The 16677-nt window shown below is 37.0% G+C and overlaps 1 protein-coding gene across 1 annotated transcript in view; it reads left to right on the forward strand.

Annotated features, from left to right (window-relative positions):
• rai14 (retinoic acid induced 14) overlaps positions 1–433 on the forward strand; it is a 29686-nt gene extending 29253 nt beyond the window's left edge. The window contains exon 18 of the mRNA XM_030769642.1: positions 325–433. Coding sequence (XP_030625502.1) covers positions 325–402 — 78 coding nt within the window. The 3' untranslated portion in view covers positions 403–433. The remainder of the gene's footprint in view (positions 1–324) is intronic.
• The last annotated feature ends 16244 nt before the right edge of the window (positions 434–16677 follow it).

Raw genomic sequence — 16677 nt, forward strand, 5'->3', positions numbered from 1 at the left:
TCTTTGTGAGTAACCCCTGTACAGACTGTTGAATAGAGAGGTGTGATTATTTTTGACACGTTTTAGTTTTTAAAAGAAATGTGGAATTTGAAAAATGTTATTTTGGTTGACTCCACTAGGTCTAAAGTAGAATATGTCTCGGTTTGAAAATCACTGGAGAGCTCCATTATTTTACAGAGTCATTGCTCATTCATCTTTCTATAGAGTGTGAATATGGTTCAAGGGTATTTTGTAAACGCGCACTCATAGAAACGCATTAATATTCACACACACTATTGATATTTTTTTCATTTAATTTTTGAATAACACCTCTATTATCTCTAGGGCCAGATGGATGAAGATGTACAAAAGGCTTTGAAGCAAATTTTGATGATGTGCAAGATGCCGACAGAAACCAAGTGAAGCTGTTTGGCCACATCGGCTGACGCGCTGCCAAAACAAGAATGACTCGAGGAACTCAAAACTTTCTTCTTCTTTTTTTTTTTTTCGTTTCCTGTCACATTGGACTGAGTGCACGGGTTCCGTCCATCCAAGCTCCATGTCTTTATGTACTTATGAATCATAAGTATTGCCTTCGGTTATGTCTTCTAAGTCATGTTTGTCCTTTTGGAAGTCCTCTATGAGAACACCTTGGAAAAAAACACTATTCTGAAGATAGTAAACAACTAAGTCTAACAAAAAAAGACATACACTGCCCATATTCTAGATAACAATGGACAATCAGGCAGCATTTTTCAATCACAAATATTGCATATTTTCTCAAGTCCTTGTCAAGAAAGTGTCAAGAAACAGTATTATTTTTGATAATGTCACAACTTGATATTGTTACTATGCAATCTGAATTATTTTGATGACTTAAAGGTGCAGAAACCCCTTTAAATATCAAGATTTGCATATACAGTGCATTGCATGATTAAGAAATATTTTTAGCTATGTATTTTAAATTGCCATATGCATTTTATACATTGTTTCAGGCATATGCATGTTTTGGACAGTTATCAGACACTTGGTAAATTAGAGCAATGTTGTTTTTGTCATTTCATTTTAACTTCATTTTGTCTTTGAATGTTTTTCAGTCGTTGAGAGACATAGGCCTCTATTCAGAGTCTGCATGCTTGAACATACAGTCATAAAGAAGGCGATTAGTCTTTAGATGCCTATCCTTATTAGTTCTTTAAATTTCTTATTATGTAACTCTTTTTTTAAGTTTTCTCTTCAGGGAATCCTCTTGCAACAAAAAGCCCCACATGACAAAATGCACTTTCCTCATAGATTTCTGCTCACTCAAGGAAATGCTGCAGGAAATGCCCTCTGCAGTTTGCCTGTTCTATTCAGGACACCTAAAGGGTTAAGCCCACGTGCCTACTTTGATTTTAAAGGCCCATGATTTGTAGTTGGTCAGTAGCATTTGAGAAAATTCTACCTGACACTTGTGTGTCCCCCCCCCCCCCCAGAAAGCAATGAATGCTGGAATTTGCATCACTACAGTTAAGTTACAAGTTAGTTGATGAAGTTGGTTGCTTGAAGTTTTGCTGTGAATAATTTATCACAATATTAGTATTGTATCACACATTGCATCAAATGCATGCAGTATTTTGTAAAAAGAGGGCTTTTTTGAAGGCTTTAAAAAAAGATGTCCTTACTTGCACTTCGAGAGAACTATTCTTGTTTACTCTGAAAAGCAACAGTTGTTACATCAAACCCCCTAAAGCAAAAAACGCTTAATTTTTTTTAGATCCCGGTAAGGAACACTGACCTTGCAAATCGATTGTTATTCATCGCTGAAAACACTTCGTTGACTGAATAATGTGATCATGAATGTGCCATACATAAAACTCTAGCCATATTCTCAACTGCTTTTTATCATCATTCTCTCAAGCTGGTGTAACCACCAGAAATTATGCACATGCACTACACACTAAACAAAGGCTGACATTCAAATGTTTAGTGAACCAGTGTTTACTAGTGCACAGCTCTGTGTGTTTAAGGTTTTTCCCTGCTCTTGCACACATGCTTCATCTAATTAAGGGCTTGATAATTAGCCACTAGGTTAAATCAGGTGGGTTACAGCAGAGACAGAGACCTGAAATATGAATCCAGAGCTGTGGGAATAATGCACAAAAACATAAATTGATAAAAAAAAAAAAAATTGAAAGAATAATGGTATAGCACTTCTAAAGCACGTTACCAGTGCTCAGTTACAACAACAGCCAGATTCGGATTTCATTGTCCTTTGAAAACCCAAGTACCAGACTTTAACTTGAAAGTTAATTTGGTAAGCCTTTTTAAGTGCATGCATTTTTAGTTGCCAGGTTTATTAAACATAGGTTATTGATTCAGTTTAATTTGCCAACTCAAGCAAAGGGTAGCTACTTTCTTTCTTTCTTTCTTTCTTTGTTCTACATAGAATTAGGTTTACTAACAAGCTTATGTTGTACTTGTTCTCTAGGTAAAATGGCTCATTTTATCGGAATAGTTGATAACCAAGCCATAATTTTTGCAGTGTGTAGCTTATATCTGGAAATTATCTGTCTCTGAATGGTTGTTTTGTTCAGATGTGAGGCAGAAATTTTAACAGTAAAGCCAGATCTCAAAATTTTCAGCCTATTTGGAAGAAGAAAGTTCAAATAAACAAACCTCACACATGGAAGAAAAGAAACCAGGAAAACCTGAATCAGGCATCAGTTTCCCCTGTGCTGCCCCATTAAAGTGTGTAAGCAAATCAATGTCCCCAGGTGCTTGGAAATTTGGCATTTAAACCCTTTTTCAATGAAATGATTCTTTTGGCACTCTCAGAAGCTTTTGTTTCAGATAGCATTCATGGATTGTACAACTATTTAAAGAAAATACGTACTAAAGTGCTTTCTGTTTTTGTTTGTTTTTAAGACTTTGTAATATTGAAGGATTTGCAAAATTGTTTGCTAAAGACTTTTTTCTCAAGTAATTAAAATTGTGATGAATTAGTTCTTATGTCTGTCTCTGCTGCATGGTCTCCTTGATTCAAAACACATCTTTATTACTGTTCATATCTTTAGACTGAAAAGATACTGTAACCAACCTGTTAAACTTCTTTTGTTGTTAGATAAATTGTATTCACTTAAGAAACATTTTTTTACAATGAGCATAAAATAAAGCTCATTAACTGTATCGTTCATTTTATACAACTGTCTGTCCTTATCTGTATGAAGGCTGTGAATAATTTAAAATGGTGCTAAGTGGAAATGTCTCGCGGGGTGGGGGGTACGGGTAGATGTCTAATTGTTCTCTGTTGGAAAGGAGATAAGGACAAAATCAATTCAATAATTGAAACAATTTGTTTAATTGCACATAATGAATTACATGATATCTCTAGGACGTGCCACATATTCTAAAGACTCTTGAAGAGGGACGCAGCTGGAAATGGAAAGTGACAGAGACAGTGACTTGAAACATGACATTTTTGAAGATGTATCGCTCAACCGTTGATATTGAAATTGAATTTTAAGACGAACAAGTCTATTTCATAATAAGTGACCTCTGCTGAAAAACAGATCAGTTTTTCTCACTCTCAGATGTTCCACCTGTCATTGGGAGGAAAGTCTGCTAATGGTTGCATCTGTCATCTGGCTGCAATTAGCACTATTCATTATGGTGATAGAGGCTTGTTCCTGAGATCTGAGACTTACATAAGACTAACAAATGGCAATTTTTTGTTCATTTTAAAACTGGTAAAAATGTATCTGTGGTATAGAGAAGATATATGAGAACGAACAATTAATTACTTCTTGAACTTAATCGGATCGCTAATTTCAAGCACACCATATTCTTTATAAAGCTGTAATTGAACCTTTTTTTTAATCACATTGTGGATACCAATAACCTCTATGGCAGTGTGGGTGTCAAAGATATTCTCGGCCATCTTGCGTAAGCACTAAAATAAGACACATATAGTTTCTTACGCAACAGAGACAGAGGGTAATTAACTCAAAACTTTGAAAAGAAGGATAAAACATTGTGAAAAAAATAGACATGATGTGGTATGTGTGTGTGTGTGTGTGAAGTCCTCCGTGACAGGATAACGACTGTTATGCCATAGATTGTTCTATCACACGTCTCTAAAGGGAAAAAAAAAGGGGGGGGGGGGGTTAAGGAAAAAAAAACAACCAAGGATATTATAGTGCAACGGCCTGTTAATGACAATATGCTGTTATGGGCAGTAGGGTTTGTAGCTTGTTTTTTTTTTTTCAGGATTTCACATACTTTTAAATGTTTGCAAAACTTATACCGGACCCTTTCACCGGACAATTTTCAACCCCTGAATTCCATTTTATGTTTGTTACTTGCTGAGTGGATGGGGTTGTTTCAGAGGAAGGGGTTACTGCTACCATTCGGAGACGGTGAAGAGACAGTGGACATGCCTGCAGGCTTCCTCTGACCTCAGGACCAAGCTCTCTATCACATTCTGCATGCACATAAGCGCACATCAACGGATTGTCTTCTATTTGCAGTTGTCTCAGATGTGTTGCCAGAAGAATTTTGTTTAATGTCACGGCCCCTTTTGTCTGTTCCCGGTGGCTCAGTCCTTTTAGAGTTCCCTCTCCTAGCCAAGTGTCCAGACCAGAAGGTAGAGAAGAAAGTTTCCACTAACGATTGCCACACCACACCAGGCCGGTTTTCCTTCCCTCTCACATTTCTTCTCTGACACAACTGCACAACGAATAGCAATTTGCATACGAGTGGCACTGTATCTTGCCCCTCTACACCATTAAATTAATAATGACAATAATAATAATAATTTCAGTATTTGTGGTCTTTTTCAATGAATTTGACACAAATACTACTCCAAAAGTGATGTATTAGATGCTTTCAGAGCTCCTCTGAATTTTTCAATTTGTGTTTATGAGGACAACGGTCAATGACTTCTGTCTGGGTGAGGAAGGTTCCTACGGGACACTAACCAGATACTGCAGATTTTCAGAAAACTGTAGACACATGATCTATTTTAAAGTCGTGATACATTTAATTTGGGTAATTCCATTTTTTTTTTTTATGCATAAATAACCATATTCCTCAAAGTACGAGTCAGAGTAAATAAGACGATTATCCTTGTGTCAGCTAGGTGGTAGTGTGGGACAATGTTTTTTACAAACCTGCTAATAAGCGCCTTTCGGCCAAGTGAGAATAAGGACCTGCATATTTCTCTCAGGGGAGCTTTGCATTCTATATATTGCTGTCTTACTGCAGATCCGCAGTCCCACATAGCTGTGATCTGAGTTTAGATAAGTTGAAAGGTTTTGGTGAAAATATGTTGGAATGAATGCTATAAGATTCAAATTATTTTCAAATAACTGGAAATTCTCAGATCACTATATCTACTCCTAAACATCTGATGCTGTTTTAGCAGCTTCGGGTAAGCTTAGGTTTGAATAAAAACTTTTACCTTAGGTTTCAAGTAAATGTGAACATTGAGAGAAAATGTAGCCCTTGGGGCAGACACACTACAGTGTCCAAATAAAAGATACTGTCATTCAGACGTATAAAACTACTACACTCTAATGTATCACACCAGCATTCAACATTACCTGACTCCAAAAATGAAATGAAATTAATTTTTATTCTCTATGTACCCATGTCATAGCATATCACAGCTAAACTTTTTTTTTTTTTTTAACTAGCTAGAGTAAAAATCTGTTCCCAGAACTGCTTGTCATTGTTAGTTTCTTGCTTTCTTTGCCTTTCTGTCAAATGAGACCACATTTTGATTGTTGAGTAACTTGCTGTTATGCTCTTATTCCTTTACATCATCCGTCAGACGCACCATCAAAACACTGAGCCTTAATACGCCCGGGCTGAGAAAACCATAACTGATGAATGTATACGACACACAGGGCACATGCTGTTAAATTGTTGCAAGATGTATGGACTACTGCTTAACCAAACTGATTAGAGTGCGGTTGACTCCCCTCTCTAATTGAGGTCAGCGAGATAAAGTTACTCTGGTACTTAGTAAGCACAGTTTGCGGCATACACGAATGTTTAACCGTGTTTCTTTCTTCTTCTTCTTCCTCTTCCTCTTCTTCTTCTTCTTCTTCATCGTTCTCTCACTAGACCCAATTGGAAGTGACAGCTGAATGATGAATTTTTATTTTTCCTGGTCTGTGGTTTCTTGATTTCTGTGAAAAGTTTGTAAAAAAAATACCACAGATTGAAAAGAAAGTTCCCAATGGTCTGCATGTAGCTTATCTCTTGGACCATGGTTTTAACACTAAAATGATGTTCTTTCAAAAAAAAAAAAAATTACCCAAACAAATAAACAAACAGACAAAAAAAAAAAAGCCATCCCACAGGTTGTGTCAGTGCATTAGGCTTCCTGACATGCCACCAGCGCTCTCAAACTCCCTTCCCTAACAGCAATCACATCAGGTTCTTATGAGCCTAAACAGGGCCAGATGTGGCAGTTGTATTTCAAAACAGATGGGATCATATTATTAATGACATAGTATTTCAATCTGGACCTTCTAACCACCTCCTCCCTTCTTTTCAGTTTTTTTTTTTTTTTTGTGTGTACAGGCGAATCATAAATAGCTCTACGCGGTGAGGCTGGGAGGCAGTTCAGAGCAAAGACTTTGTCTTTCAGTGTGTCCCTCAATATATGTTTTATAGCGTGGCGTGGGAGACCCTCCACTCCCCCCCCCCCCCCCCCCCCCGCCGCCCCCCCGAACACCTCCAACCCCTCCCGTCCCCTCTCGAGTGGCCTCTTGTGCACTAACTCACACCTGATTCACTGAGAATCAAAGAGCGGAGCCCACAGTCGCAATGACTCAAAACGAATCAACCTGGGAGAGGTGGGGTGTGGGGGTGGGGCGGTGGGGGTGGGGGTGGGGGGTGATAGGGCAAGGGGGGAACTTCCATTTTTTTTGCAGCCAAGTGACAGAGAATTTATGAGACCACTTAGGCTCTTTGGGAAGTAGGTAAGAGAAAGGGAGAGAGAAAAAAAAGTCAAACACTTGTCTATGAGTGGCTTATTAAAAAGGTGCGAAGTGAGTGTACTGTCTGGAGGGGGGGGCATAATTATGCTCTTAAAAGGAACTTCAAAAGGCAAGTCGTGTTAGTGGAAAATCGTTAGCGACTTGTCAAGGGACCCTGTGAGGAAATGGCTTTCGAGAGGCTTGCCTCTCCATTGGCATGTGGCGGATCAAACTGTCTCGTCCCAAACCAAAGCTGGACCTACAGACACCATATGTTCTGCTGTCTTCAACCCCCATCTCTGTATGTGTGGATGTGTCAGAGCACACTTTCCTTTCAGCTGTCTCCGCACTTCTCCTTTGGTTTGTCCCAGGCATGTGCCATTTCATTAAATGTGGAGCGAATTTTTTTTGGGGGGGGCTAATCTCTTCTGTTATCCTGATGTGACACGGCAGAGCAGCGATAAAAGTCAAAGCATATTTAATGTTCTCACTAACGGAGACAAATCATCGGTAAATAAAAATATTTCATGGTCATGCACTAACCGAAAGCCACCTAATCTCTTTGCATAAAGATGTTCAAAGTTTGGCAGTGAAGGTTTGCAGTGGTACTGTAACACGGATGGATTACAGGAGATGATAAACTCTGGAGATGGAAGCTGTGAACCGATACAATGCCTTGATCACTTTTTACAGATGAAACGTATTTTTCAGCCTGAGTGTTTCATTCCAAATGACTGAAAATACCTTAAAGTCTGTTCTCCATCCAGCCTGGCAGATCACCAGTCTTCTTTTTGTCGGACTGAAATTCCCTTCCAGTGTGGATTAGTTGTTCTCAGCAAGTTTATTCTTGGTATTAGGAAGAGGATGAATTAGAATAATTGAGGCTTTCAATATAATCTGTAAGATATCGAATTTTGTAACACAGGTTTTTGGGGCTTTAACATGGAAACCTTGCTGAACTATGGCCATATACTGTAACAGACCTAGTAGATCCTCCATTTTTGCCCTTTGGGATTTTATTTTATGATTCTAAAATACCAGCGACTCATTCAATAGAATACTGAATGTGATAGTTTGGAATTCCAAAACTTTAAATTGTTTAAAATTAAAAGCGGACAAACTCAAACAATGACGTTAAAATGTGATTTGACAATAGCTCTTAACTCGCCCAGTCAAGGTTTCCCACCCAGCAGAAAGGCCTTGCTGCTTTCTATTGTATTATCTATCCAATAAAACTTTGTCCACTGGGAAAAGACCTTAGACCATATGCTTTTAAGTTTCAGAGTGACATTGTTAGTGGCATTATTAATGTATTTGTATTTATTAATGTATTTATTTGAAGAATAAACTATGTGTGTTTTGCCAGTGATTAGGTGCAGACTTGAGGCATTGTCCTCAAATAAGAAATTCATGACTTATCACACCAAAGACCAATTTATACAATTTATGAATGTATATTCACACATGTATGTAAATGAGGGCTTGTCTGTGCACATTTTTATTTTTAAGAGCTGAAGTAAAAACAGATTTGAATCTCCCAACTGGTTTTCTTCAGGGTTAAAGCGTGATACAATGTATCTGGCATGTCTCACTTGAGCCAAGTTAATCTGACGCCCTCTGGCCAAGTTCGTCCACCAATCCACTACAGCTAACATTTACAGTGTCTGGAGAGCTAGTCAGCAAAGCTAGCCCAGCTTGACAATTTTTAAGCCATTAATCATTACCACGTCACCCAGTTGGTCAGGTAACATCCCCAAAGCTGTCTACAAAAAGAGACTGACTTGTTGAAAAATTCAGAACATTACATTGAGACAATACTGTATAACATCCTGAAAGTGAATAATCCAGTTATCAGTGCTCTATTAGAGATCCATGCATTTTCAGAAAAAAGCCATGTTAATAAAATATATCTCAGGTCAACTGTATTTGTTCTATTCCAGATATGACATTTAACTAAAAATGAATGCATCTTCAGAAAATGTGGAGAATTTATAAACTTTCCTGTTTTGATGAGCTGAGCAGCATTGGCAGTGAAACCTGCAGAGCTTAAACATTCTGAAATACCATTTCTAGAAAAGAAACATTTTACTTATTCGGTTGATTTTACATGTGTGATATAATTCCTCGTCCTCAGTTTTGAACTGAGATTTAAATTTGCATAGCTGATTAAACATTAACATTTTTTAAAACATTTTTTTAATTATGAATGAATCTGTCTACACTGTGAATCCACTTACTTTTACACAGTACAACAATACTGCTTTTGATTGCATGTTCTAATCAATATTTAAATAATTCACAATTAACATGACTTTTACCCTTTTGTTTTCTAGGATCCCTTGATGTCTGATGTCACACAAAAGATAACACACTCTTACTTCTTGACCCTGTGTCTATAGTCCCTAACAAGTGCTATTGGTGTATCAATGAAAAAAAGTCAGCAGCTCTTCTACGACTAGTGTGCTTACTTTCAGGTTTCATTACACAACTAGCAGTCATTCAGTTTGAACCTAAATGTACCTAAATATAAACATCGTTAACATCGCTAAGATCTTGGAAATGTCCTTGCCGAACATTATACTAAATATCATTTCCTGAGGCACAACCACTGCACCAATTTGCCTGGGTATAGCTTTTGTTTGTGTAACGGCTGAGGTGAATAATGGATTCTTTCTTTCTTCATGCGACGTCTGTGAGGTGACAGGCATGAATGTTGAAGTACGCGGGGACACGATTAACCTTTTATACAACACTGTATCACTCCCTTTATAGTCTGTGTAATTGCATCTCTACAGCAACCTTTGTGAACACAAGGTACCCATGTGAGAACAACTTTAAATCCTACTTCCTTCAATCCTCTTGTCTTTTTCATGGACATTTGGTCATGGAACTTTTACCTTTTTCACATTGTGTCACCTTTCCTGGCACAACCGCATCTATTACACCTACTCCTCATCCACGTTTTCATGTTGTCTTCCACATTAGAGGAAACTCTCGATGAAATGTGGTTTCCCACGCGTTAGTATTAGCCGTTAATTATGACGTCCTGGTAAGACCTCAAAGCACTAAGCTACTCTCGACGAACCCTGATTGGTGAGTTCAACGACTCTGAATAACTCTTTGGATGTATTCTTATTCTCTTGGCAAATCCTCAGGGATTTATTCCAATACAAATTTACAATTATCACTTCATCACAGCTGAACCATATTATCCGCATGGCCTTTTTTCCTTGGGTCCACAGACTGTTTTATTTATTTTTATTATCACTCTAATTCCTCAACTGGCCGTCTTTTCCTTTATTGTTATTAATTGAGGACTTCTGAGTCTTTGAAAGAACTTTTCGACTGGGATCTGAAAAGAATTAGCGGAAGATTAATACTCCTTGGCACTTCTTCTCTGGAGGCTGTAAATGTAATTGAGATGTCTCAATTACAAAGTAAAATAAACGTATTACCTCAGTTTGAGGTTGTAACTTGGACAAAATACTATTAATAATTTAATATGGACACGTTAGCCGTACACTCGTACACAGAATATGCTGATTAAACAAAAAGAGTGAAACTGCCCATGAATCTATGTTTTTCCAGTTACTTTGACATGTTGCATTTATTTAGGCAAAATATCAAAGTGTTCTCCAGCCTTTTTTTTTTTTTTTTGTGGCACATATTTGTTTACATAGTCAACAGAACTGCTAATGGTGAATTCAGTGTGTACAGCTAATTTCATATGTTTTGAATTAGGAAGGCCAGATGCATTTTCTCTTTACCAACCTGCAATTTGTTGTCCAGTTGTTTCATCTCTTTTTATCATCTGAAAACCTTAACCCATAATGAAGATTATTAGAATCATATCTATGAACATCTGAGAGCTGTTGCCTTTTTTTTTTATTTGTTGCATGCGCTTGTTTTTGCAAATGTATGAATAACGTTGTTATCATTTGTTTATATACATACAAAGGATAATTAAATGACATTTAAACCAGATAAGGTATTACTGTTGTAAGAAATATTTGAAAAAATACTATGATGGTAATATCTTATTTAGGTTTATTAGCTTTTAAGATTTGGCTTCTTCCACAAAGCTATAATGTGAAATTGTTTGTATTGGTCTATATTCAGAGCCTAGCGTATAAAAAGATGTGAGTCCATAAACTGATAATTAGGTGATTAAAGTATTCTGTTATGATAGCAGATAACACTGTAACCACTGAATAACACATGGGGGAGGGGGGGAAAGTCAGTACAGTGGCACTTTTAATTGAATTAGGCCCTGTGCCTGCTATTTTAACATACTACTTTCAAAGGAGGATCTCCAATCTGGAAGCCAGAGTTGCGCACAGATGCAGTTCCAACTTATTTATGACTGCCTGCCTTCTTGACTCCTGTAACAAATCCCACATCCTTACTTCACATAAAGAAAAAGAACCCACGCTGGCTTCACAGTGAAATAGAATAGCTAACATGTGGTCTTTAATCATCACCTTCTGATCTATTCAAGGAAATCATCACTATATTCTGAAACCGTTTGACACAAATCACCGATGTTTTCTGATAGCTGATAAAACATTCTAGAAACACAAGAATGTAGCTTGCATGCAGAAAGTAGCTTTAGATTGTCCAATCTGGCAACTTTTTTTTTTTTTTTTTTTGTAGTTTTGATCAGAGGATGAAAGCTCTGGATATCCTGTCTGTCCTTATTGTTTCCCTTTGGACTTTCAATCCAAACCCCCTCCTCCCTCTATAAAAAGGCCAAAGTTTGACTATCCAAAGATGGTGGTTTTCCATGATAATGGTATATTGTTAATTTAGTTTGATGTAACAAATTTGAATTCATGTAATTATTCCTTTGACATTAAACAATTAAGTGTACAAAACAAGGCCTGTTATTCTGGTCTGGATTTATATGTAAATGATCCTGACCGCAGACAGTCAGAAAATTGAGTTAATATTCCGAAAATAAAGTTATATTTATAGACAAACATTTACCTAAGCCTCTTGGAACAAAACCTAAATTGCTATGTGCGCTGTTTTTAAAAGAATACTCAGATTTGAAATTAACATCTTGAAATATACCCACATGTGCAAGACACATGTTGTAATGGAGAATTTTGGTCGTGGTAATAGACAATTTCTGTTCTAACATTTTAAGTGTAACCTGAAATACCATATACTGAATACAGCAAATGTGTTGGCAGACTAATATTTTGTCTTTGCTTGATGAAAACAAATAGCAATGCAACATCTAATGACTGCCGAGTTACAGCTCTCAGTTAGCCAATTTTAAATAGCAGCCAAATAACATGATGGACTGGTAAGGAAGTTTGAACAGTTATTACAAGCTGATTGGAACATTTGTCCCATTTTACAGCTGCACTCAACCAATAAATAAAAGTCAGTTAATGATTAAAGTGAAAGAAATTACGTATTTAGTGACTGAAAAGGAAGTTAAACACTGTTGAAAATGTTATCTTTGGTTCAAAAACTCTGAAAAGTCAAATGTCTATTTTTCAATCACATGTGACTGCCAGGTCGTGGTGCTCAGGCTAATTAGCATCACTGGTGCCTGGGTTCCTTTTTAAGTTTATTTCCTATACCGAGGAGTATTCAAACAGTCTTACAATCTCTCCTGGTCACATATGTTTATAAGCGCTTTCCTACACTAAGCTATATTATGAACATTTTGAACAGACTGTTCTCTTGGTAATGTGTTATCTGCTGCTGACACCAGAAATTGTTCCTGGGCATACTCATAAAAGATAGCAAATTGTACTAAAAATTATCTCTGCAGTAAAGCAGCCACTATACCTATGTATCTCCTTGGAATAGTCATAAAACGCACAACATCAACCACATTTAAACACACAGTTCACCTCAGGAACACTGATTCATTCATTCCAAAAGGAATGATCAGAAGTCCCAGATTGTCCTTCTGAAAAGAAATTTTCTTGTTTTCTTTTGTTTGCTTTTGGTCTATAATTGACATAATCTATAAGCAGCTACTTTTCCGTTGTCAGATCTCACGTGACGAGCCTAACGGTCCACTTGCTCAGATGTTTACGGCTCTCTCATCATTTAGAGAGGAATAGGTGAATCGAATTAAGACCCACTGTGTGATATCCAATTAAAAATCATATAAAAGTGTTCTTTGTCAGTTTTTAAATGTAATTATTCCTTTAAAAGAAAAAAGGTCATCTATCATTATACAAAAAAAAACCCCAAAAAAACAAACTAGGCATGTAGATCAGCAGGTATTACACCATTCAAAGTTTAATGCAGACGAGTTCAATCCAGCTGGCCCTATTTTTCATCACTTATTGGCTTATACTTGTTGATAACATTTTTTTTTTTTACACAAAATTAAATTTGTCACTATCGAGCTAAAACATCAGGGAGGAATTTTCCTTTGTGGTGTCCTCGTGGTCATGTGCACTTCTACTCTTTTCAAACAACTCTGAGATGTGACAGAATTTCAGTAATGACAGTCTGAAGTACGAAAATGAATAGTATTATACGGTTGCTCCAGTGTTTAGTGGTTTGAAAGGAAATGCCAGGATGACAAAGATAGATGTCGAATAAGCTTTGATAAGAAACGTGAATGTTGTCCGGCATGTCTAACCAGTTCCACACATATCCACATTCTAGAGTTTAGCAGTAGCTGAAGCTCCCCTGTCTTTTCCACAGAAAACTGATACTTGTGACTCTTGTAACCCTCTCTGCATATTTCACACCCTCCCACTGCACAACATCAAATAGTCTCCTCCAAATTTCATGGTGGTGGCTTAACCATCAGCCATAGATAATTTCAGACCCAACCCATGTAATTGTCTTGTCAAAGCATTTTCCATTCAGAGTAAATATCTCTGACACAATGATCACTAGATGCACTTGACAATTGTTTGACAATTGTTTTTATTTATTTATTTATTTTTTTCTGCATGTCAGTCTGAATTTGACATTGGGCCTGTACATCCACATCTTGCTTCTTACAAGAAAAAGAAAGAAAAACAAAAAAGCAGGCTAAAAAAAGTAAACAATTCTTAAGCAAATCTGAGTGTACTCTGGTATTCTGATATTCAAGCTGTCTCTTTCTCTCTTGCCCTGCTGTTTTTGGAAGCTAAAACATACCTTAGTACTAAGCCCAATGCCACATATATTGCCGGTCTGATCATGAGTTATCATCTGAACCGCTCTTTGAATCATTTTGTCATTCAGAATTAATATCATTTTTTGCAAGAAATTCATCCATGCCTTTCAAGTCTGTAGAAATGCCACACTCAGTTAACGTCATTTTAATTTCTGTAGTATCGGAAACTGCCATTTGCAGAGATAATGAAATTATTTGTCCATAAGCCTACACCTCTTCTCGATGTTATTGCATTTTTCATTTGTGTGGAGCTCTGTCTGGGGGGTCAGAAATCATATGAATCATATTATGATTGTGTTGGTTGCCGGTCAGAGTTTATCCTAATAAGACATGATAATTAGACCACATGCTCTCATTAAATTGACAGTAATTCTTTTTGGAGTTTATTCAAAGGTTTGTGGTCCTCTGAGTGCTTGTTTGTTTTCTTAATGAGTCACACCATCTGCAGTCCAGCACACATTCCTATCATTCATCCAGTTTACAAAATTACATTTTTTTTTTTTGTTTTTTTTTTTTTTCCAAGATATTTTATTAAAAATAATACATAGTAAACCATATGATCACATAAGATAAAAACAAACAAGGGTGAGGTAATATTTAGACAAAATAGCACATACACAGGCTAAGGCCATAAAGAAGCAACTCATATATTCTCTCCTATTACATTAAGTACTCACTATATTATGTCATAATGACATTAAAGGAATTACATCTCAATATCATAGGTTTTTTTTTCTGCATGTGAGTATATAATGTTTGTTTTACACCCAGGGTAAATGATATTTTTTCAAGTGTTAACTTTTCCTTTAACATTTTTTCACATTTTTATTGATGATGTCTTTCCAAGAGTGTGCTGTTTTCTAAGCTATCATTCCAGAAAATTAGATAACTTTATACATACCTTTACCAAGATCAGAGACAGATGTGTCTCTATATTGTTGACATTTTTACAGAAATGAAATCAAACACATTTTGAGTGGGATGCGACATAAGTATTTCCATAACATGTGGGTTAATTAACCATTTTCCTGTGTGCATATTCAGCAAAGATTTGAATAAATAGAACCAAGGGTATGTAGTTTATTTGGAGTGTACTAAGTCTTGTGTAGCAGTTTTAGTTGGACAGATCTTAATTTCATTTTTGGAATGGAAAATTTAATATTTCTTCCAATTCAAATTCCAGGAGTCTTCAGGTAGTGTTTCATTTATATAAGAATTCCATGAATTTTTTAATTTGTTATGACTAGTTGCAACAGCTTGAATGTGAAAGTCTCTCATGAAGTTTTATGTCAAACTAAGACAAACCTTCTTTTACAAGACAAAAAAAAATTGTCTCAGCAACAGCTGAGCAGACTATTGTTATGTGAAAACCGAGTCTGGAGTCTTTACTGATATCAGTAAAAATACAGCATTCAGAAGTGTTGACAGTAAATTTGTCTTTCACAATGTGAAGAGATCTGGCCTAATTATACAGTACTACAGTAATTAATGTCGATATTTATTATTAGATGCTTAGCGTCTCCCCTTTGGTGTTGTATTACTTTTTATGTTGTGATATGTGGAAATAAGCAAATGCTTCTAGAATTAGAAATAGCAGCATAGTACTTGCTGTAAGGAGTCATCTACATGTTGTATAAATCACATCAGTACAAAGAAACAACATATACCTCTAAAACAAAATTTCCTATAAGATTAAAGTGGCCCCAGTTGGCTCAGGTGAAATCAATTGAAATAATCATGTGTTCTGCAGAGCCGTGTATGTATACATGTGTGGTCCACCAGCTGAAGATACGGAAGATTTATCCTCAGGATGGGCATAGGTCAAAAGACTCATAAACCCTGAACATTTTAAAAGTGGCAGAGCGAACTTATGGAGCGGTCATCCGAGCTGAGACGAGAGTTCTGTCAGGCACATCTGCAACACAAAACAACTCAGGAGAAACTGTCAGCTTCTGGAGGAAGAATCGTCGCCCGTCTGTCCTCAGGGCTTTGAGCAAGCACCCCCTGCCCCCCCCTCCCCCCACCCCCCTCTCTCTTATGACTAACGCATAAGTAATGCTTTATTTCACCTCACCTTTTCTGTGTGGGTTTTTAGGACTAAGAGGGAGGTAGGCCACTGAGGGCCTCTCTGACAGTACCAGGCAGAGAATGTCAAAATGAGGGATAAAGCTGAGGGAGGGTCTCTGGAGTAATGTTCGCTGTGGTAGAGGAGTCTAGACCTGTCAAAATGAATAACAACCTGTTCTGAAAATCTGTGAAACGTAGCCCCCCCCCCCCCCCCCCCCCCCCCCCCACACACACACACACACACACACACACACACACCGTCCTGAGATGGAATTCTGCCCTTCTTGAGTAAGAGAACTCTTTGTCTTTTAGGGTTAGTACTATTTATGTGGGTCAAAATATTTGCGTAACTAATTGCAACTGTCGGATGAACGGAGTTTGACTTGATCTGTACAAGGAGCATAAACTTGTTTCTGACAGTGACGAATCTTTAACACCAAAAGATTAATTCTGTGTGTAAATTTCTGGTCAAATGATGTCGAATTCTTAGAAAAGGATTCCTTCACTCTACACTGGCTG

This window comes from Chanos chanos, chromosome 3 (assembly GCF_902362185.1).
Source record: "Chanos chanos chromosome 3, fChaCha1.1, whole genome shotgun sequence".
Lineage (NCBI taxonomy): Eukaryota > Metazoa > Chordata > Actinopteri > Gonorynchiformes > Chanidae > Chanos > Chanos chanos.